We start from the raw sequence: 22,392 nt of genomic DNA, 5'->3' as shown, positions 1-22,392 counted from the left end.
TTATGGAACAACTAAAGTATAATGGCCTGATTCATAGAATTTCTAGCACGGTGCGGCACTGCCAACAAACACCCTGATTCACAGAGCAGTGCAACGTGAATTTTTGCAGTGCAAAGTCACTTTGCACCAATGCATTGCCATTTTGCACCACGCTAGAACATTCCATGTACCAGGCCCTTAAATTAAGGCAATACTTTATCATCAGCCAATGGAGGGACTCCACTGCCAGGGAGTCATGACCCAGGCCTTGCCAACCATAGAAAAGCCACAGTCTAATTCTGCCACATTTTACGAAGAATTCTGCTGCAGGCTATCAATGGCAAATGACAACCACAAGGATTAGAGGGAGGGACTTTTATGTAGTCCTTAGGAAGGGTAGAAAACCCCTTCTTCCTTCCCCACCCCCCCAACACACACAGGTTCCATGAAGTTTAGCAAACTTTAAAATTGTGAACATGTGCCTTAGGAACTAGGGGCGGCTCAAGAGCTGATGATGAAGCAATGGCCAGGGGGTTTGTATCCACAGGACGTTGACAGGTATCTCAGGTTTGGAGGGCTTGTAGCAGGTGTGATTGCTGTTTATCCAGGATGATATGTGCATAAGCCACTCAACAATTTCCTCATGGTCATCGGAACATTTGTCCACTTTCAAGGTACAGTTGACTGCCATCAGCATGCACGTGGTATCAAATTTTATGCCTCCTTGAGACAAGTTTCCCAGTTCCATGAGTGACACCTGGAGCCAGTCCTAGTTTTTGCTTCGAATTGCATGCTGGAGCTTGTTGATTTGTTTTTCCCATTGCAAGGGTGGGCCTACATGTCCCAGCACCCAGGACTGGGTCAAGATTCTACATGGAACTGGTAAACTTGGCAGCTATGCTTATGGTGATTGAGGATGTGTGACCAGGACCAAGACCAAGACCTGTGTTAGTGGAATAAAACCTACATGAGATAAACCTGCAAACTAAGGAGGCACTAAGAGCAGGAATGGCATGTGTGGAAAATACTTTGTAGAGGAGGAGCCAAGTACCCATACTCCAACCGCCCCGCCCATATTACCTGTCTGTTGGAAACCAGAGTATCAGACATACAAGGAGCAGTTGAACAGACAAAGAGCAGAGTATGGACTCTCTGCAGTACCAGTAAAAGTAACAATACCTAAGAAGATCGTACGGTACCCATTGAGGAAACCGTACCTGCATACAAGAAAATATGATGGCCATTTGAATGAGATTCCTGAAGAAGCAGAGCAGAAAAATGGCGAAGATGAATGGCGACGTCACACAAAATCGAGTTGACATCTGTAGAAGAGATGCACAGACCAGAGAATGCAGATATTCTATAGGGCATTCTATAGGGCATCAAGAAAGTATCAAGGATAAGTGACATCTTGGGATCAAGGTGAAGAAGCTTATGCCATAGAAACAGATGAAGATATTAAGTTAGTTTAAACGTGTACAGATGCAAGAGAAACACAAGCAGACAAAGTAATCTTGAGGCTAGCTTTATAGTGAATAGATTGCGGCAAGCGCCAAATTATGCATATGCATATGGACGAGTAAAGGATGGATGTTTCCACTACGCATTACAAGCCTTGCTGGACATTAGCAAGAAGGCCTTATTTCAGTGTGTCGCAGTTAAAAAAGCAAATTGAATTACAAAATGAATCTCAGCAGAAGGAGTTGGATGAGCCAAAGAAGCCAAGGTCCTATCAAAGAGGAGTGAACTGACATTGGATACAATTTGTGTGAAAGAACAAACTCCTGTTCAGAAGGCTTGATCAAAACAAAAGACGTTAGAGGGCTATTAGAAAATTGTATTTTAATACACTAAAAGGCTCGATTCCATGGTCTCCAGTCACGTGCAAGAATGAAGTTGGAAGAACGAAGTGGTCACACCTATGCACGAGGGCAGAGTGTGCCCACACTCCTTAACATTTCTCAGAGAACAGTATAAACTCAAGACCAGGCTTCAAAGCCCTAACTTACACTGGACCATTGAGGTGATGATGGATTGATTTGCTAATTGGTGGGAAGCCGGTGTTAAGACGAGCTCACCCGTACCCGGATATTCAGTCTACAAGCTGCTAGACGTAGGTGGAAAAGTACTGACGGGGTTAGAAGCCAACCAATTGTAGAGGACCGCGTAATTAAGGGTCCTATAGTTTGTATTGCTAATGGGACGCTGTGCATTTAGTGACGTTCATAGTGGCCATTTTAAGGGGAGGGCTTAAGTACCCTATCACTTTCCTTCACTGTTCTATACTGATATGGAATTTATACTTAGATACTCATTTAGAGCCCATCACTTCCCTCAATAGCTTTTTGTAGTTTGCCATGGAGGATGACGTTGGTAATGACGTCACTGATGATTTTGCTTAATATAACCTCAGTTTTTGTAAGATTCGTTGACTAAGACGATAGGGCGAGTGCTGATGTTCGTTGTACTCCCTGTTTTAGATAAATGTTGTTAAGCAAAGCAGCCTCCTATCATTCGAACAAACATTATCACCTGAACAGAGACTAAGATACAAGAGCACCTTTTACCCCTAGAGTTAGTACAAGTCATGCCTTTAGGAACCTCTCACCAACTTAGGAAACTTGAAGAGAAAAATGTATTAAATTGGAAAGATATCGATAGAATAAAGAAACACAAATTACGAAAGAGCAACCATGCAAAACTAGAGAATGATCAAATACCTCTGGGTTTAATCATTCTAATCTTTGCTAATTTTAATAATTCTGAAGACTCTGACTTTGTAGAAGAATGGGAAAACAATATCAATCATAGTTCCAAACAAATGGCAGAACAATTAGTACAAAATGCAGACGGAGAACATAGCAGGATAGAGAAAAAGATTTAAATATTGGAGAAAGTTTCGGGAAATGAATGCACCTGAAGTGACTAAAAGTAAACATTTTAAAACTATGGATACCATACTAAAACATCATCAGGACGAAGTTAAGATAAGAAAAACTTGGAAAACATCAAGGGATGACAGGGACTACAGACGAGACTTGTAAGACGAGATGATTAGTAAGGTAAACGAACCTGGCAAGACAACGACGACTAAAAATTGTTTTTTTAGAACAGATCAAACAGTATCACTGAGGGACAGAATAACGAATCCCAAGCAAGTAGGATTACAAGAACCAAAAGACACACATATTTCATCTTCATAACTCACATCAGAGGCCACAAGGGGAGAGGAGGAAGAAGAGAGGGGAGTAAAAGGAGACAGAGCAGGAGTGAAAACTCGCTCAGAGTACATAAAATAACTATCGGAAAAGAGGTGAACCTGCACCTCAATCTCTCAGACTGAGCATTAGATCTAGTTGAGATACATGTACTGAACAAGGGCCTATTGTTTACACCTTATATGGTACAGACTACATTAATATTCCAGTCTACACATTTAATTTCTTTTCTGAAAATTGAAGGTGAACATGTTTTTTCATAACTTAGAAGAGGAAATAAGGATATTGCAGACACCAAAATGCTTCATCCATTAGACGAAGAGAATAATTTAAGAAATCAGCCCATGTAGAAACTCTTATGATAAGGGGAAGACTGAATTTAACAGATTGAAAGGAACAAGCAAACTAAGAAATAATAGGAAACAAATGTACAATCTGTTTGACCAACGTATGTTATAACAGACACAACTGTACAACACACGGGTATAATCGACCACAGAAATACAAGCAATTACCTTTCGAGGCTTAACATAAAATAGATGATGGTTATAGTTAGATGTAACTTAGGACACCAACTCGTTGTGATGGAACAATGACTTGAAGTGTAAAAAATATGTATACTTTTGAACAATCCATTGTGATGGAACAATGATATGATGTGCACAATTGTGACAAAATGAACAATGAATGCATTTCTATGAAAAACAGTGGTTCATCTATCAAATTAACATAACAAATGTATTATTTATGAGAATTGTATACTTTCTGTTTTGGTACAACTTACTTGAAAATAGATATTCATAAAAATCTGTTCTGCCTTGAGAAAGCCCAGGTTTGGGAGAAACATAAGAATGTGCCCCAATTGGACAATGTTGGCACCAACATACACAGCTGGTTGAATACATTTTTGATACAAGGTTATTGTTAATTGACGCATGACATTCACCTACCTGCAATATAGATTGAAAAGAAATTACCAAGTAATGTTTTGATGGACAGACCCAAGTGACCTTCCTCTTTCACACACTGTGCCTACATCCAGTTTCCTAGCTCCTCACTCTCTGTCCCTTAGCTGCTAAGCCTCTTTGAAATGGATGGTCCTTTAAATTGGGAGCTCATGAATGCACCCTCTGAAATCTTTTCTTATCTTTCTAGCTTTAGAAGAGGCAACCCGGCTGATGTTTCCAGAGTTTGCATAATTTTAGTTTCTCTGCTGTTTTTACATCGCTCGTGCACCCAAGTAATTCTTGTGTGTACCACGTGTCCTCAATGATTTATTTGCCTCCTTTGACATCAGAAATGTGTTCGGGACAGATACCCCTGAGCATCTCGCGCCCAAGACTCTTCCCATGGATTGATGCTCGGAGAATGGACTTCTTTCCACCAGAACATCCGAACCCTTGAAAAAAAGGTTTATAACAAATGTGTATGCAGTCTGGGGTCCACCTTCCCAGCATCATCCCCCAAAGTATGCAATACTAAAACAAATCTTCCTTCTTTTCTCTCTCTTAAAACATTTTTCGGGGCACTGCTCACTTCTGAATTTGTTGCATGTACCAATGGTGCAGGATTATGTGGCATGTAGTGACACTGTAGGCTTGCTCTGTACTGCTTGCATGGACCTAAGAACAATCTATGTTCATTTGCTCCTTGATTTTTCCCACTGTATGCATACTGTGAGATTCTAGATTCATTCAAACTCTGTCCCTCTCTAAGCTACATTAAAAAGTGTCACCTGTCATGGTTCCATCCAGTGCTCCGGATACAATTTGGGGGTTGGAGTATTTTACTCCCTATTTATTAAAGTTTGGAGTAAAATTATTTTTTACTAAGTAAAAATCTAAGTCCAATTTACAATGGGAGTAGTGTATAAGCGGGTAAAAATATGTTTGAACTGGAAAACGGAAATGTTTTTGTAATCATTTTTTCTTTGCACTTAGTTATTCATGTACATGAAAAGATACATTCCAACCAGGCAGTAAAAATAGCAGTTTCTTCCTGTGGTACTACGTGCACTACTGGTCCAAACATATGTATCCATGCAGCTGTGCGTGTGAAAGCAGGGGGACGAGGTTCTACGTGTAGGTTTCTTATGTTTTTGTTGAGAGTATTTGTACTCTCTATTTTTATTTTTTGGGAGTATTTACTTATTCTTAGGGAGTAAAAGTGGCCGATAAACCCCTTATCTGTAGAACTCGTTATGCAGATTTCTATGCACAATCAAGGAAAAAGACAAAACTGGGGAATTCTGCCAGGCCTTCTGCTGCCAGAGGTGGTGTGCCTGGGATCTCATTCCTATCTCTGGAGCCTAATAAGAGGGAACAGACCATTCCCTTCCCACCACAATTAACCAACTTGATTGTACAACTTTGGTCAACTTGTGAAGGCTGAACATCCTTATCTACCATCAAAGGTTCAGACACATTTATTGTTATTGTTATCAAACCATCCAACTTCACGACACCAAGAGGTAGTCCAACGCTGAAGAAGGGGGAGGGGATTTGTGGTTAGATGGGCACATTTAACACTTATAAAGCAAACTACTCCTCTCTAAGGATGAATCAAGGCACTCCCACATCCATAAAACTACCATACGAGCTTATGTGGAGTTTTCAAGCTGTCAGTGGCACTACAACCAGAAAGGTAGCTCAGTGCACGCACTGAAGAGAAGAGAGAAACAATCCTAGAATATAAAGTGCCCTGTAGAATGAGGAAAGGAATCAGGTTCGGCCACCAGGATGCTAGCAGGATAGCAGAAGAAAATGGTCTTGATGTGCTTCCAAAAGATATAAAGGTTATCAATTTGGCATATGTTTGCTATTGTTAAGTATTTCACCAATTACACTCATCGCCATAGCAGGGTCATTAAGATTAGGTTTATATTCTTCAGGTGAGTTGTGACGAAATGACTACTACTCTGCAGGAGTACAGGGATGAGTAGTGACTGAACTGGATACTTGGCCCCACACTACTATACAATCAGCAGTGATCCCAATCATAATGGGGAAACTGGCACAGTCCAAAAGGCACCTCTTTACCCTCTTTTTGTACTGTGGGCCAAGGACAGGCTATATCTTCAGGAGGGATGTGAGTTGATAACAGCAGCATCCCAAACACTGTAAGTACAATGATTCCAAAATAAAAGAAAGTCAAATCAAAGTTCTGTAAAACTATAGACTTTTAATTAAACAAAAATAAGGCAACTAACTAACTAAAAATATAACCAAAAAAGAACCCCTATCAAAAAACACAGAAAATGCAAGCTACTGAAGAAAAGCACTCCGGAAAAGGAGCAGGGGTGTTCAGGCACTGAAATGGCATGATGTCAGTGTTCAAGAACAATACGCATAAGGTGAAGGCAAAGAAGGGGGGCTTAAAAGTCACCATAGTCCCAGAAGGGCCTCTTCCCATTACTTTATACTTGTGTTTGGGGCTCACCAGTGATAAACCAGGCTTTTCAGCATCGAATCAGGAGTCTGAACGAATTTGGCGTTGGTCTGAAGTGGAGCCGTGGATCAGCGACCGTAGATCTGAACGATGCAGTGCTTTTAGACCATTGCATCTGCTTGTCGGTCAAAAACTGTGAGAATGGCACGCAGTTTCGATCAGTGGTGCTAGAAGACTTGGTTACCTCGGTGGCAGAGTAGCAGTGACTTGCCTTCCGGGTTGAGCAGACTCGGCTGGCTCAGCACATCTGGGCACTGCAGCAGCATCGACTGTGAGCTCGAAAAAGGTGTTGACCAGGCAACAGTGTTGAGATGGGGACGCTGGAAGACTCAGCAGGTCTCAGATGATGATGATGCAAAATGTTGGTGTCATCGTTGCGTGAACTCTGAGGGGAGGAGGGAGTTGGGCGCTGAGATCAGGGACGACCCTGGTGGTTCATTTGCAGCTACTTGGATGGCGTTGAAGATGCCCAAACAGGCATCAAGGTGGTTCGGAGATGTAGGGAGAGCCAAGGGCAGCTTGCATGGTTCTGTAGTTGCTGGTGGTCCAAATCCAGGAGCTCCAGGACAAGTTGGAATGTTCATTTGTACTCCCAATCCAAGGGAGCTTGGCGGGTGTTCCTTCACCTCCAGCGGTAGGGTCATATTTCCAGTGCAGCAACAGTGAGCCCTTGGCCCAACAGCAGTCACCCCAATGTTCCCATGGAATGGTTGGGGGACAGAACTCTCCCAGCTTTGGATGCTTTCTGTATTCACCTCTTTGGCAGAGGACTTTGGGATAGATTTCATCCCCAACGGAGGTCCGGATTAGTTATGTCTGTCTTCTTCAAAGACCAGAGATGAGTCAAAGAATGAAGGGGCGCACAGTGCCAAATGGGATTAGTAAAAAGCAGGCATGCTGTAAGATGTCCAAGCCTTGTTTTTGCAATAGGTACCCTTTGCCTTATGAAATCACACACAGAATGCCTTGCTTGGAGGAAAAATAGGGAACAGGAAAGGGGAGAGAACCCTAAAAGAAAGCAAGATGTGGGACCCTTCACCAATCCACCTTTCCCTCTATGGCTACCCTACCCCATTCCCATCTTTGCTGACTTCAAAGGCATTCCAGTGATCAGCACCCTGGTCTGAGGGTGGCTTTATTATGGCAGTGCTGCCTCTGAAGCTCTGTTCCAAGGAAACCTCCTGAGGGAGGTTTCTTTGACCTCGGCGAAGGAGTGTCCCTCCCCATGGATAATGAAATGAGGCAGCATCCTGGCTATTTATTGTTTCACAAAGCAGTTGCAGAGACATTGAGCTCAGTCACAAATGCACATCATACTGAGCCCCTCTCACAGAGTTTACACTGGTGTGATATCAAATCGATGTGGCTTTACAGTTGTATGCTCTGCCATGTTGCAACCAGGCAGAAAGTATTTTTAAAGACTGATTAAGGCAGACAGTTGCTAGAATGTAATGCAGAGGTGCAGATAGTTAAAATGCTACGTCTGCCTGCAGTGACCCTGTGTCCCAGCAGCTCTTAGGAATGCACAGGCGACTTTTGAACCTGCTGTGTGCCACTTCAGAGCTGTCTCGGTTATGTCAGTAGACTGGTTACAGCAAAGCACCTGTGTTCACTATAATTTGGCATAGATAATTTTGAAAGGGGTTCTGATTAGAATCCCCCCTTTCAGAAACAATTACCCACATTATTGTACTTTAATAAAAAAATAACAAAAGCTAGGACTTTCACAACTTCGCAGAGGGCAATCCATCACATGTGCACATCTGTATACAAACAAAGAGAGCATAGAAGAAGCACACAGGTTACTGAGTATCTGGAGCCTCATTCAAGTCCCAGTTTCTAGATGTGACACCGTTTGAGGGGCAGGCCTGCTAAATTGAAGTTATTCTGCTTATGGTACATTTCTAGGTAAACCTTCAATAGCACCGAAACATAACCTGAGGTTTGCAAATCCTCCAGGGTTATTTTCAAGGGCAATACAATGAGCAAGGTTTGTTGTATGTTTAAATACCTCGATTTCATTACATTTCTATCCCATGGCTGTGGTCAAAGAACAGAAACTACCACTAAGAAGGGCCGGGCGAGCATTACAACACCTGGAGAGTCATATTGATGAGGATGTGGGATTTGCCCATCCTTGCTTATAGCAGGAACCTGGTGTCATGGCTTCCTTCAGAGTGATGCACTGAGTCTAGAGGTGGGGCAAGAGTGCTCGACATACCAAGAGAATATGCCTTGTGCCAGGGACACTGCAACCATAACACAAAAGCGCTGTACAGCGCACATCACTGGACTATCGCATCCTAGGCCTTCCCACAAAAGATGTTTCGCCCAAATCAGTCGGGACTGTCCGTCCAAAAAGGCGACAAGGCACGTGATGCGGTTTTCTCTACCACTAGAGGAGGCGGGCAAAGTCTTATCAATGGAAAACAATCATCCAAAAAGCACTTCCAACCGCTCCCTTTTCCTTTTTGAGTTTCCCCACACTTATAGATTTACTTGTGCAGCCTGTTTTCATAGAAGGCAGTTTAGTCAAATGTTGGAAATACATTTTGTAAATTGCATTAGAAATGTATGGCACGCTATCTCGCTAAACACTATCAGGGCTGTATCAGGGAGTAAAAATCATGCATGAATAATGCGTGCATATATTTTATTCGCCGTGCGATGCGATTTTGGTAGATTTCTTTGATGAAGTGAGGGCACGGATCGTAACTTACAAATCTGGCACTTCTATCTGCTCCCTCCAAAAAGTCCAACAGCATGCGATTCTGTCTGATGCGAAGGCGAATATGCATTGGATTCCTCTAGAATCCACGTGTTTTTACACCTGGTAACAGCAGGCGGATTCCATAGAAATCGTTGTAAATGCCACCCGACATGCAGTCACATGAAAGCCAGGAATCACTATTGATTGCCTGTATGGGTGTAACAATGCACAGAAACCCGGGAACGTCCGGATTGCTGTTTCTGTTTATCAACTTCCAATGTAATGGCAGGGAAGGGATCGTCTCCACGGAAGCGCAATTGTGAGTGGTTCCTTTTGTGCTATTTAAAGGGAGATCTAAAATTACTCCTATCGGCTTCTTCAGGAATGATCAAGTCAGCTCCTAACTTTAAGCAATTATCATCTAAATTGCGTGCTGTAAAGCAATGCACGTGTTGCCATTTTAAACAGACCTTCCAGGATTTTGCGGCATGAAATGGTAAATTTTGCGGCATGAAATGGCAAATTTTACGGCACAAACCTTTATTTATTGCGGCATTTTTGCGGGACATTTTGTATTAACTGGAGGGTGTAAGATTGGCACATTGCAGGAAATAGGCAGAGTGCAAGGCTACAAGAGAGTCATTATTATGTATCTTTTGTATTAATTTAATAGGAAGAGTCCCAGATGTCTCTGGCATGGCAGAACAGTGTTTGATTTGGCTACATTTCTGGTTTAATGTTCATGCCTATTTAATAGTATTAACTAAATTGATAATTATCTATTGTAATGCTGAAAATATTCCCCTTTTATGTTCTCCAATCCCCCAAACACCCACACACCTCTCTCACCAACACACATCTCACTAACTCTCTATTACAACTTACAATACTTAACCTCTCACTCTGTCCTACAAATACTCACGTGCTAGGTCACACTGTCAAGTCACAATTTGCACTGCCCAGCCCCTGCCACACTCCAAATCATACTCCCAACTCACACCTTACACTCTACAATTCCTCCCGCAATATACAGTCCTTCATTCTTTTGTGCTGCTTCTGTATCTTGCATCCTTCTCCCATGCTATTGCACTCTTCCCTCATCCTTTTTCCCAATCTGCAGCTCACTGCCTCTTTCTGGCCAACCGCTTCCTCTCTGCTTTCTGGCTCACTGACCACACGCTCCCTCTACTTTCTGTACCTCTGCTCACTCTCAGATTTCTCGCCCACCGCATCACTGTTTCCTCTGCTCTCTTGTGCAGCGCTTCCTCCTCTGACCCACTGCTCTCCTTCTGCTTTCTTGCCCATCACTTCACATCGCACCCATCACTCTCCCTCTCTCTCATTGTGAGACATTTTTTTTATTTTCTTTAAATGTAGATTTTGACTCAGTTCCTCAAATAATGGGGCATTTAAAAAAAGAACGGAGGATATGCTATTTTTAGACAACCCATTTTTGGAAATGAGCAGGTCACCTTATTCTCAAAGGTGACCGGCGCATTTCCACAGGCTTGAGCTGGTGCGCAAATTGTGCGCTGGCCAGCTGCCTTGAATGGTGTTCTGGGTTGTTTGACCGAAGTGTAATTATTTGCGGCGGAATGGACCGTAGTGAATTTTGCTGCGAATTGATTTGCACTTCAGCCAAACAACCCAAAATGTACCTTTCACCAATACCCCACCCACTCCCCTACTTAACTGCTTGGCCGCTGCCGCTTCCCCTGCAACCCTGCGGTGCCAGATCCTTCCCTCAAACGCGGGTCGGATCCGACTCTGCAGGGTCCCTTTTTCGTTATTTTCTTTTTTTTTTCTGTCCCCACCTCCAATTTTGAGGAAAAAGGGGAAAACACTTCTGCAACCACCCTAGACCAAAAATACTGAACATGGGGATCAGGTGACACCCCCGCAACACATGTTCAGTATTTATCAAAATCGATTGAATAGTACTGGAAGAAATAGATCAAATCGTAACATTCGACAGATTTTTGCCAGTACTTTGAATAGAATCGCTCTCCCGACAGTGTTCTGCAAGCTCCCATCGCCTTTCACAGGGGAAGGCCCTCCAGGTGCCTGCCGCTGTAAAATGCGACCCAAAAAATGCATTTTTATCCTGTTTGAGCAACAGAAATGCAAGCGACAGCAGCAGTTCATACCTTAAAAGAAATGCATGACAGGGTCAGGAAAGACCCTGGGTCTCATTATGACCCTGGCGCTAAGGGATTACCGGTACCAGTAAGGGTACCGGTAATCCCTAAGCGCCTGATTACGAGGTCCCTTTGCGGGTTCCCACCTTAACGGCTGGTTTTACCAGCCGTTAAGGAATGGACCCGCAAAGGGACCTTGGTGCTAATTACGGGACCGCAATTTGCGGTACCGTAATTACCGCCTTCCCCATTCCCATTATGTCCTATAGGGCAAAAATGGGAATGGGGAAGGGCCATGGTGAAATGGGGAAGTACCGCCCCGCCAACCTTGGAATGGGGTGGTACTTCCCCATTTCACCATGGCGGACTCGTTACAATACCGGCAGCAACCATGGTGCTAATAGCGCCATGGTTTAGCGCCGGTGTTGTAATGAGGGCCCCTGTCATGCAGTGGCAGCCCCACATCCCGTGCGCGTAGGGTTGCCTACAATTTCTGCACATTTAAAAGTGCATCTTGCTTGGAAATGAGGGATGCATTTTTAAATTGACAGAAACGCCACTTTATTTGATCAAGGAGGTGAAAAAGGCCATCTGAATCGGCGCGCATATAAAATGTGCACATTCATGTGTTCCTTGTGGATTGAGCTGCACTTTTTTGGGGCGCAAGTGATGAGGTGTGTTAGCGCATTTCATTTCTTGTGTAGAAAAAAGTTGAGAACCTGGCACCCTGAGTATTATTTGTTTTAAAACAGTAATTTTTGCAGATTACTTAAAAAAAAAATGATTTCTTTTTTTTAAAGATGCCGTTTTTGCACAAAACGGCCGTTTTTGCGGCATTTTGCGCAAAACGGCCGTTTTCGCAGCGTTTTACGGGATCGCAAAATCGCTATAAACTGGAGGGTCTGCTTAAAGGCAATAGACATGTAGCGCCCAATTCATGGAATTCTTTGCGCTGCTGACACAAACCCTGATTCATGGAACTGTGCAGAGTGTTCCCCTGAGCCCATGACCTAATCCATGTGGCATCAGTCTAGGGGTTATGCATACTGTATCTAGTTAGACAGCGAGGCATGTTTTGAATTTAATATATTGTTCCGCTGATTAGGCTAAAACACAGGCTTTTCTTCCTGTGTTCTTTTAAATTCCTTTGTGTGATAAGATTGATTACTTGTTATGTTCTTTCTATTTTTATGTATGTTCATGTGGAATTTTTCACATATGGCTTTAACGCTTTTGACTGACATGTTGAGCAATACACCTTTGTATGCTTATGAATATTTGCATCAACCTTGCGAGAATAAATGCAGACTAAATAATGTGCTAAATGCAAGCTTATTATTAGGAACTTATTTAAATATGTGGTTTTTTTTTTAAAGAATACAATTACCTGAGTTTTTGATTTACTAGTTGCTTCTGTATATCTCAGAACATTCTCCAACGACCGGTACTGAGCAACCAATCAGAACTTTTCTTCTCCTAGAAATCACTTTCCTGCTAGGACAACTTTCTGTACTCTATTTGTACTGACTTTGCACAGACTTTGTACTGCAAAAATACACTTTGCACAGTTCCATGAACCAGGGTTTGTGTCGGTAGTGCAAATCACTTTTCAGCGGTGCAAAGTCGCTTTGAACCGTGCAAAGAAATGCATGCATCGGGCCCTTAGGAGCGTCTTTTGCAGGAGGGGGAGTGACTGATTATTAAATTCTTTGCTCACGCCTCTGCAGAGAGTAAGCTGGCAGACATCCTTGGATGCCAGTTTCTTCCCAAGGAACGGAGCTGCCCCTTTAACAAGGCATGTTTGGATCTTGGAGGAGAACTTTACTCCAAATTTGTCACATGATCTCGAGATCACAACATAACAATGCCACTGGGTTTTTGCGGTGGTAAAGAATGGTGTCCCACACTACTCAATGCCTTCTTGACTACTGACTGTCCAGGTGCCGCCCTGCAGGCCCAGATTACAGTGTTTGAGTGTGTGTCTTCTGCAGGACCAGAATGCCTCCCAGCATCAACGAACGAGACTGATTCGATACAAGACGTTCGTCTGAAATGTTTTTACACCTATTTCCGTGCCCTTTGGAAGGTTTTCAAACAACAACTAGGTGCTGGACGGTGCTAGGTCATGTTTCATTAGTACTCTCTTCCAAGGCATAGAGCTCCGAATATGCTGTCAGGTGCCCCGCGGCCCCTGACACATCTCCAATTACATCACACAGGCGGAATAAAGAACGGTTCTCACATGTAGGTGTTTTGTAACAGCTTCTCGTTCAGCCCATGTTGAGGAGGGGGTTCCAGTTTTACGCAGGCTTGGGTGCATTTAATTAAACAGTGCTAGATAATTGCATTTGTGTTAAGGACATTGCTTCCCGAAGGGACCCCCTTTTTTCTGCAGCCGACACTTGTGATCTCCGGCAGAATGTTACAAGTATCCAGGAATCACTTCTAGGAATCAGACAGTGATTGACAGAAAGAGGGAAGCTTCATATTTAACTCATTTAAAAAGCTGAACCTTCACATACACCTGCGTTACTGATCTAATAAAAACATTGCATCGGGCTTAACATTATTATAACTGAGATCATAAAACCTTTTACGTTATTGAGAGAACCACATACAGTAACAGTCAATTTGAAATCAACAGAACCAGTGGCCAGGTTTGAAGTGTAGTCGGTCATGAATCTGAAGAGGGCAATTACAGAATAAAGGTGGCTTTAAAGAGCCCCTTTTCAGTTTCCAAGCAACGCTCGCCAGTGCCTTAAACTAAACAGGCATTGGCAAAGCCAATCGTTGTGGCGTTTACTGCTGTTCTTTGCATTTTGCACTTATAGGCACCAGTGTGCGAGGAGGAGTGTGCACAGTTTCAAAATAGGATGTGATAAAGGCCGCAGGTGTGCAAGAGAAGGAGAATAGAGAAAGGGAAGAAGCATTTGAGAGTGGGTGCCATCGATGATGAGCAAGAGGAAATATGAGCGAGAAGGTTTGAGAGTGAGAGGGTAAGAAATAAAGTGAGGGTGTGAGAGGAAGGATGAGAGTGGGTGAAGCGTGGGGGATTTGGGGGGAGAGTTGGGTGGGTGAGGCTAGAGATCGTGGGGATAGGGTGGGTAGGTAAGGGTAGAGAAAGCTGAGGTAGGATGGGTGGGGGAGAGAGAGTGGGGTATGGTGGGTGAGATTTGATGTAGAGTGGGTTGTTGGGAGTAGAGAGTGGGGTTAGAGAGTGGGTGGGGACAGAGAAGGTTAGGTGGACTTGAGAGAGTGGGTTAGGGTGGGTGGGTTTGACTAGAGAGAGTGGAGGTAGACATAGTGAGGGTAAGGTGGCTGGGGGTATAGAGTGTGCGGTAGGCTGGGTGGGTTGGGCATAGAGAGTGTGGGGGCGTAGAGAGTGGATGTAGGGTGGGTGGGTACAGAGAGTGGAGGTAGGCTGGGTGGGTAGAGTGGAGGTAGGGTAGGAGGGGGTATAGATAGTTAAGGCATGGTGGGTGAGTGGGGGTAGAGAGAGTGGGGGTAGGGACGGTAGGGCATAGAGAGTGGTGATAAGCTGTTTGGCGTTAGAGAGAGTGGGCGTAGGGTGGGTGGGGTTATAGAGAGTGGAGCTTGGGTGTGTGGGAGTAGGGAGAGTGGAGGTAGGGTGGGTGGGGGAAGAGATTGTGAGTTACGGGAGGGTGGAGGTAGAGGGAGTGGAGGTAGGGTTAGTGGGGGTAGAGAGTGTGGTGGTAGGGTGGGTGGGTTGGGGTATAGAGAGTGGATTGGTGAGTTAGGGTGGGGTGGATAGGCAGTGGTAGATAGAATGGGGGTTTGTAGAGATAGCAGGTAGTGTGAGTGGGTTGGGGTAGAGCTAGTGAGGGTAGGGTCGGTGGGTGGTGCTATAGAGGTTCAGAGTAGGGTGGATGGGGTAGAGAGAATGTGGATAGGGTAAGTGGGTGTTGGTGTAGAGTGAGGGTAGAGTGGGTGGGTGTTGGAAGAGAGAGTTGAGTTTGGGTGGGTGGGGGCTAGAGAGGGTGGAGGTATGGTGGGTGAGTGGGGGTAGGCTGGGTGGGGGTACAGAGTGTAGGTAGGGTGGGTGGTTAGAGGCTAGAGAGAGTGAAGGTAGTGTGGGTGGAGGTAGAAAGAGTGGGGATCGAGAGAGTCAGAGTAGGGTAGAGTGACTAGGGTAGAGAGAGTGGGGTCGGGTGGATAGGGTAGAGAGTGTGAGGTTATGATGGGAGAATGGGGGTAGAGAGAGTGGGGGGTAGAGTGCGTGGGTGGGGGTAGAGAGGGTGGGTATACAGTGGGTGGGAATGTGAGGAATTCGATCCTCCGCATGGGGAGAGTGTGCTCGCCTGGGCTTTTTGATGTTTTGATACATGAAAATGAATGATGGGAGATCAATCTCCGAAGACTGTGTGAGGCCATTCCACACACAGTCCATCTGCTTCCCGCACAAAACGCATAGTCACATGTACTGTGGGGAGACGCAGCCTACAGGCACCGTCTTTTCCTGTCATGTTCAGCTGGAATGTAATAGCTCCGGGTACATCAAAGCACCTCAAGAAGGGGGAAGGCACACCTTCCTCCAGCATGGGTAGCCTAATTTAAACATGAAAGGGCCCATGGAACTGCTTTCCTTTTGTCTTATCCGGCTAGTGGTGGTGCATACTAACAAGATAATTGAAGTAAGCCTTAAGGAGCTTGTATTCCTGATAGACAATAGGAAAGGCAGGGCTAACACCCCTTTGGTATGCAATGTGTTAACCTGAAGCTAGTTCCCACCTCTCTGTATGAAAGGCAGTGAATGGCCTGTCTGGGTCCAGCAGTTACTGCAGGTGTCCCTGCAGAGCAGACCCCTTTCAGATGGGAGAAGTATGTGATTTGGGAGAGACAAGAAGTCTGCTCTCGCCATATACTTCAAGGAAAAACCTGCGCTTTAATCAAGAGTCACAGGGGACTCCGTTTACCAGAGAGACACTTTGATCTACAACAGACAGGAAGATGGGTGGGACTTAGGTGTATGTTGTCACCCCTTGTCTGTCCTGTTGCATAGCACTGCTCCTGACCTCATGCATAACAGAAGATTGTTGTGGGGACCCATGATTGGTTCATTAAGGTAGGCCTAGACTTCACCAATCACTGGGGCCTATTTGGCTTTAAAAGAGGTCTGAACCCTTCTCTTAGTAGATCATCCAACGACTTTGAAAGGAGTAAGAAGTAGGACTCATTTGGACCCGAGCTGAAGGTACAGTCTACCTTAAATCTTCCGCCAGTCACGGAAGGCCAGGAGTTGCAAGAGGCAAGCAAGAGCCCTCCCCTGAACATCTCTCAGGGAACAGAGGGAGATACCGGACTCATACAACCTGTCCAGCAGCTCCAGAACCAGTACTCAGCCAACACACAGCATGCCCTGCTAGGTTCTGCCAGCAAGCTTCCTAGGTGGGAAGTACCAGAGAGTCTCTGGACAAAGGACAAGGCTGGTGCCTGCAAAAACTCTCCTGAACTTTGCGCCGTCTACCTTGAAAGGATACAAGCCATGCGAAGAAGCTAGGAGGAGTGCACACAAGCAGCATCCAGCGTCCATCTTTAAAGACATTCTCGAGACAGTAGAGTCCTCGAACTGCTTCCAGCTACACCGCTGACTGCTGTCATGCCGCAGTCACCAGAGCTGTCCAAGATGACTTGAACAGCATTCCAGATCCGGCAACCAGCACAGAGACAACGATTCTTGGCCCGAGCCACCGCGCCGGACAGCCTGCAGACGTCCATCCAGCTTCGCTTGCCGAACTGCCTGCCGCCTGGTATCTGCAGCTGTCTCCCACCACTAACACTGTCTCAAGGGCTGCAAAGCACCCTGGAACCGCCTTGACGGTGTCTACCACAGAGAGGAGTGATTTGTCTGAATTTGTTCTTTCAAGTGTTTCGTCTAATTCCCTCTAAACATTTGAATAATTTGGTCATTAGCAAAACCTTTCAGAAATAATAATTTCATAACTTGCTTTGCTAAGGACATCTTGAGTAACCATGCTTAACCACTAAGACTTGTCGGCTGATAGCGTTCCTATTCACCCCCCTTGATAAAAGTATTTCTCCACTGGTGCTACCATTGGAGGTTGGTCAGTTGCAATCCACTTGATAGTGATTAATTCCAACCAGCATAATTTTTGTTAGCGGATTTAGTAGCAAAATCTGTGCTTGCTCATCGAAATTATGTGGGTATTTGCGGAGTGATTCATCTTGCATAGTTTAACAATGGCTCTTGCAATCGACAAGATATGCCACAACTAACATAGCCAACTGCAGATAAAAGGATCCCCCTGGTCTGGTGGGGAGCTATACTTGTGTATAGCTCGACAAGATGATACTCATTTGCCACCCATCAGGTTCATATAGTTATGTTGACTTGGCTTGGCGTGCCTAATACTATTTTAAGAATTAGAGCAAGATGGCCGACACACGGTCACGCTTGATGCCCAGCTTTGTCAAGGGATGCAATTAGTTTCCTTTACAAAATAAAACGTTGAATTTCGTGTGTAATCGGGTTTGTATACGGATGATAATCTTTTCAGTGATTGCATTTTGTTTCTACAACAAAGTAACTCCTCACCAAGTGCCTCTAGGTTTACTGCTAACACATTTAGCAGGTTGCTTGAGCACACCTTGGTTCCAAAGACAGCCTACTAACTGTGGAATGGCATGGGAACCTACATGCTTGAAAGAAATGTAAGCTTACTTGGTAATTCATCTCATAGGAGAGAAGTGTTGCCTCTAATCCTTAATAAAGATCCAGTAAATTCTGGAAAATGCACAATTCTAAGTAGAAATAAAGGAGGTGACTTTGCTGAGTGGACATTATGCCTCTATTATCAACTCTGCTCGGTGATAAGATTGGGGTCAACCTTGGCTGTATCTTGGCTGAATTCATTTGGTCTATCCTGGTGTTACTGATTTAGTGCCTTGGTTGTAAATTGACATTATGCAATTCCAAATCACACTTATTTTATAAGCACTCTTTTAAAATTACATTTACATTGTTTAATGGTTGCTCCATTGATGTAAATGGCAGACACCTTAAGATATTCTTGTAAAATACACTGGACCTTATAGTCTTTGTAGTAGTGCTGCATAGAAGTAAAACCACCTAATTTCTAGGACAGTCTCCCTTGGTAAGAAGATTTTTTCACTGGTGCTAACATTAGCAGTCGGTCAGCTGGTAATCCACGCAATGGCGACTGCTTCCAATATTCGGTCACCTGGATCAATACATCTGAACAATGTTGGGACAAGCTTCACTTACACAATCCCATTTCCACACCCAGTGCACTCAGGAAGCATCTGCAGTCCAGGCAGCGGACTGCCAAGTTTGGACACTGGGGACTTCAAGCCTCTTGTGCTTCCTGGCTTCTCTGGTTTCTCGCCTGCAGAAAGTAGAAATAAAACATGAAATGAAAACGGTGCTTTTTTTTAAAAAACAGATTCTTGCTATTATTTGTACTGTTTTATTAAGTAAACAGTATTTTAGCTAAACAGTTGGAATTTCGATTGCTATATTGTAAAGAAATACAATTATAGCATAAACCATTCTAGGCCTAAAGCAGGACACAACTAAATCCTGCCCTGAAGCCTTAAAACATGGCCTCATTACACGGATGGCGGTAGGGATTTACCGGTACATCCCTACCGCCTTACTACGAGGTCCCTTTGCGGGTTGGGGGATTTAACGCCTGCTTTTTGCAGGCGTTAAAATCCAACCCGCTAAGGGACCTCGGAGCTAATTACGGCACTGCATAATTGCGGTGCCGTAATTAGCGCCTTCCCCATTCCCATAGAACCCTATGGGGCAGAAATGGGAATGGGGAAGGGCAATGGCGGAAGGGGGATTTACCACCCCTCCAACCTTGGAATGGGGTGGTAAATCCCCTTTCCGCCAAGGCGGTGCCGGTATTTTACCGGCATGAGCCATGGCGCTAATAGCGCCATGGCTCACCGCCTACCGTGTAATGAGGCCCAAAGTCATCTAACTCTCTCGCTATTTCCGCTCTTCCCCACTCCCTAACCTTCTCTGAAATCCTCCTAGGGCCCTTTAGTAGCGAGTCTTTCTTCCCCCACCACCATTTCATGAGGCCCTACACCCAAAATGTCTCCACTTCTCATATCACATCTTTCCCCACGTACATGCTGCCTGCAGACCAATCAGTGGCCTGGGGATTCAGAGCAGAGGGTGCTGGCTGCGTCCCATGATCCGAAACTCCCTCTAGATCCAGGGAGGGGATCTTCCCTTACCCTGGAAGCCGCCCTCAGAGGCATGAGAGAAATATTATAAAATCACTTACTCGTGATTTAGATGTGAACGAAGACAGCTTAGCGGCAAAGCAAGGCAGTATTGACATGACTTCCTCCTGGACCTAACGCCTTATAAAGCCAACATATGCCATAAAGGGGTGTGTACATTTCTGAGATTAAAGTCAAAGGACTCCAGGACAGTCACATGCACGCAGGGATATCATTTGAGGATCGCCGGGGGACACAACTGCTACCCCTGGTAGCCACAGTTTCAACCCCTGGGACTTCCTTGCGACCCCAACTTAAAAAAAGAATGGACTTTTTTTTGCCCCCAGAAAATGGGCGCCCTTGGTGTAGGTGGCACCCGCAGCGTGGCGGGATCCATACACTAGGTTTGGAGTGTCCCCGGGCCAGTCCTCACCCATCAGGGTGAAGGCTGGGCCAGGGAGGCACTCAGTAGGGGTTGAAGCTGTCCGTGACATGTGGTACATGTCACATAGCACGTTCAGCTCCAACCCCTGCTCCCTCAGCTTCCTTGCAGCTCACCTACTGGAACCAGGAAGCTCTCGCAGCTGCCTGTTTCCTGTTTGTGAGCAGCACGGAGGAGCCGAGGGTGGCCTGGAAGGAGGGATCGAAGATGCAAGAATAAGGTAAGAAGGCTTTTTTTGTAATATGATGTGTGTTTTGCATGTGTGAAGTGTGTGTCAGATGTATGTATGTATGTGAATGGTGGGTGAATGGGAAGTGATGTGATGTGTGTTTTTGAATGTTCTGGGTGGTGGGTGTGTGCCTGTGTAGAGAATGAAATCAGTGGATGTAGGAGAAGGTGTGACTGGTGAGTGAATGAGAAGTGATGTGTGTTTTTGAATGTTCTGGGTGGGTGTGTGCCAGTGTAGGGAATGCAATCCGTGGATGTAAGAGAAGGTGTAAGTGACTGGTGCGTGAATGAGAAGTGATGTGATGTGAGTTTTTGAATGTTCTGGGTGGGTGGGTGTGTGCCTGTGCGCAGAGAATGTAATGAGAGGATGTAAAAGAAAGTGTGAGCGACTGGTGCGTGAATGAGAAGTGATGTGATGTGTGTTCTTGAATGTTCTCAGTGGGTGGGTGTGTGCCTCTGTAGACAATGTCATGAGTGGATGTAAGAGAAGGTGTGAGTGACTTGTGGGTGAATGAGAAGTGATGTGATGTGTGTTTTTGAGTGTCCTGGTGGGTGGGTGTGTGCCTTTGTAGAGGATGCAATGAGTTTGTTTGTTTGCTTGTTTGTTTGTTTATTTATTTGGTAATGTGCACCAAACCCAATTACGTAGCTGGGCGCAAGCAGGACAAGTATACTTAGAGCTTAGTTACAAACCATACAGTGGGTACAGGCATACAAAGGAGAACTTGCTACCACTTGCGGGTTACAGTGAGGCGTAGTGCAAGAGTTACATATACATAACACATGGTGCAGGGGTTACATATGCACATACAGTCATATGGGCAATAGTTACATCTACATAATAGAGTCATAGGGAGTCAATTCGCTGGAGCAGAGCTAGTGAGTTGAGGCAATTGTTAGCAGTCGTTGGTGTGTTAGCAGTTGTTGGTGTGTAGCCAGTTCAGTATGTTACGTCTGAATTTAGGATAGGGTTGTTCAGTTCTGAAGTCTAAGGGTAGTGCATTCCATGTAGAAGCTGCTATGACAGGGAAACTAGATCCGCCAGCTGTGGCTAGTTTAAATCTAGGGATCACTAGGAGATGGGCATTGGCAGATCTTGTTAGGCATGTAGAGGTTCGCCTGGTTATTCTTTCTGAGAGATATGGTGGTGCTATGTTGTTCAGGCACTTGGATGTGAGTGAGGCTGTTTTGAGAAGGATCTTGTCCTTTATATTTAACCAATGGCACTTCTTTCTGAATTTAGTGATGTGCTCTCTGTTGGGGATATTTAAGGCCGCTCTTAGGGCATTGTTTTGCAGCCTGCGGATTTTTTCTGTGATGTATTTGTTTGCGCCCGAGTACAGAGCATTGCAATAATCCAGACGCGACATTATGGGCCTCATTACGACCCAGGCGGTAAGTTACCGCCTGGGTCTTACCCTACGTTTACACCATGGTGGATGGCGGATTTACCGCCCCATTCCAAGGTGAGTGGGGCGGTAAATCCCCATTTCCCATTTTACCCTTCCCCATTCCCATTTTTGCCCCATAGAGCATAATGGGAGTGGGGAAGGCGCTAATTACGCCACCGTAAATTACGGTGGCGTAATTAGCACCATGGTCCCTTAGCGCCATGGATTCTAACGCCTGCAAAAAGCAGGCGTTAAAATCACCATGGCGCTAACGGACCTTGTAATCAGGCGTTAAGGGTCGGCGCCGTTTACGGCGCCGTTAACCCCTTAACGCCTGACTCGTAATGAGGCCCTATGAGTGCGTTAGCCACAGTGATGCAATTAGTTTTGGATAGAAAGGGTCTGCAGGCCCGAATAAACTTGCAAGTGTAGGCAGTTGAGGATGCTAGTAATTTGACTTGCTTCTTAAAGGTTAGTGCGGAATCAAGGTAGACGCCTAGCATTTTTACTACAGGCATCACTTTGATCAAGTTGCCGTCAACATTGAATGAAGCATAACTAGGGCTGAGTTTTTTTAGATTCTGCTCTGAGCCTAGGATCA

At 44.9% G+C, this 22,392-nt stretch overlaps 1 protein-coding gene across 1 annotated transcript in view; it reads right to left on the bottom strand.

Moving 5' to 3' along the window:
* The window catches only part of PDLIM4 (PDZ and LIM domain 4), a 659,501-nt gene that overhangs the window by 16,535 nt on the left and 620,574 nt on the right, over positions 1 to 22,392 (bottom strand). Inside the window, exon 6 of the mRNA XM_069652514.1 lies at positions 18,757 to 18,877. Coding sequence (XP_069508615.1) covers positions 18,757 to 18,877 — 121 coding nt within the window. The remainder of the gene's footprint in view (positions 1 to 18,756; positions 18,878 to 22,392) is intronic.

This window comes from Ambystoma mexicanum, chromosome 3p, assembly GCF_040938575.1.
Source record: "Ambystoma mexicanum isolate Mex_15411 chromosome 3p, UKY_AmexF1_1, whole genome shotgun sequence".
NCBI lineage: Eukaryota > Metazoa > Chordata > Amphibia > Caudata > Ambystomatidae > Ambystoma > Ambystoma mexicanum.
This window is presented reverse-complemented; position numbering and strand designations above follow the sequence as displayed.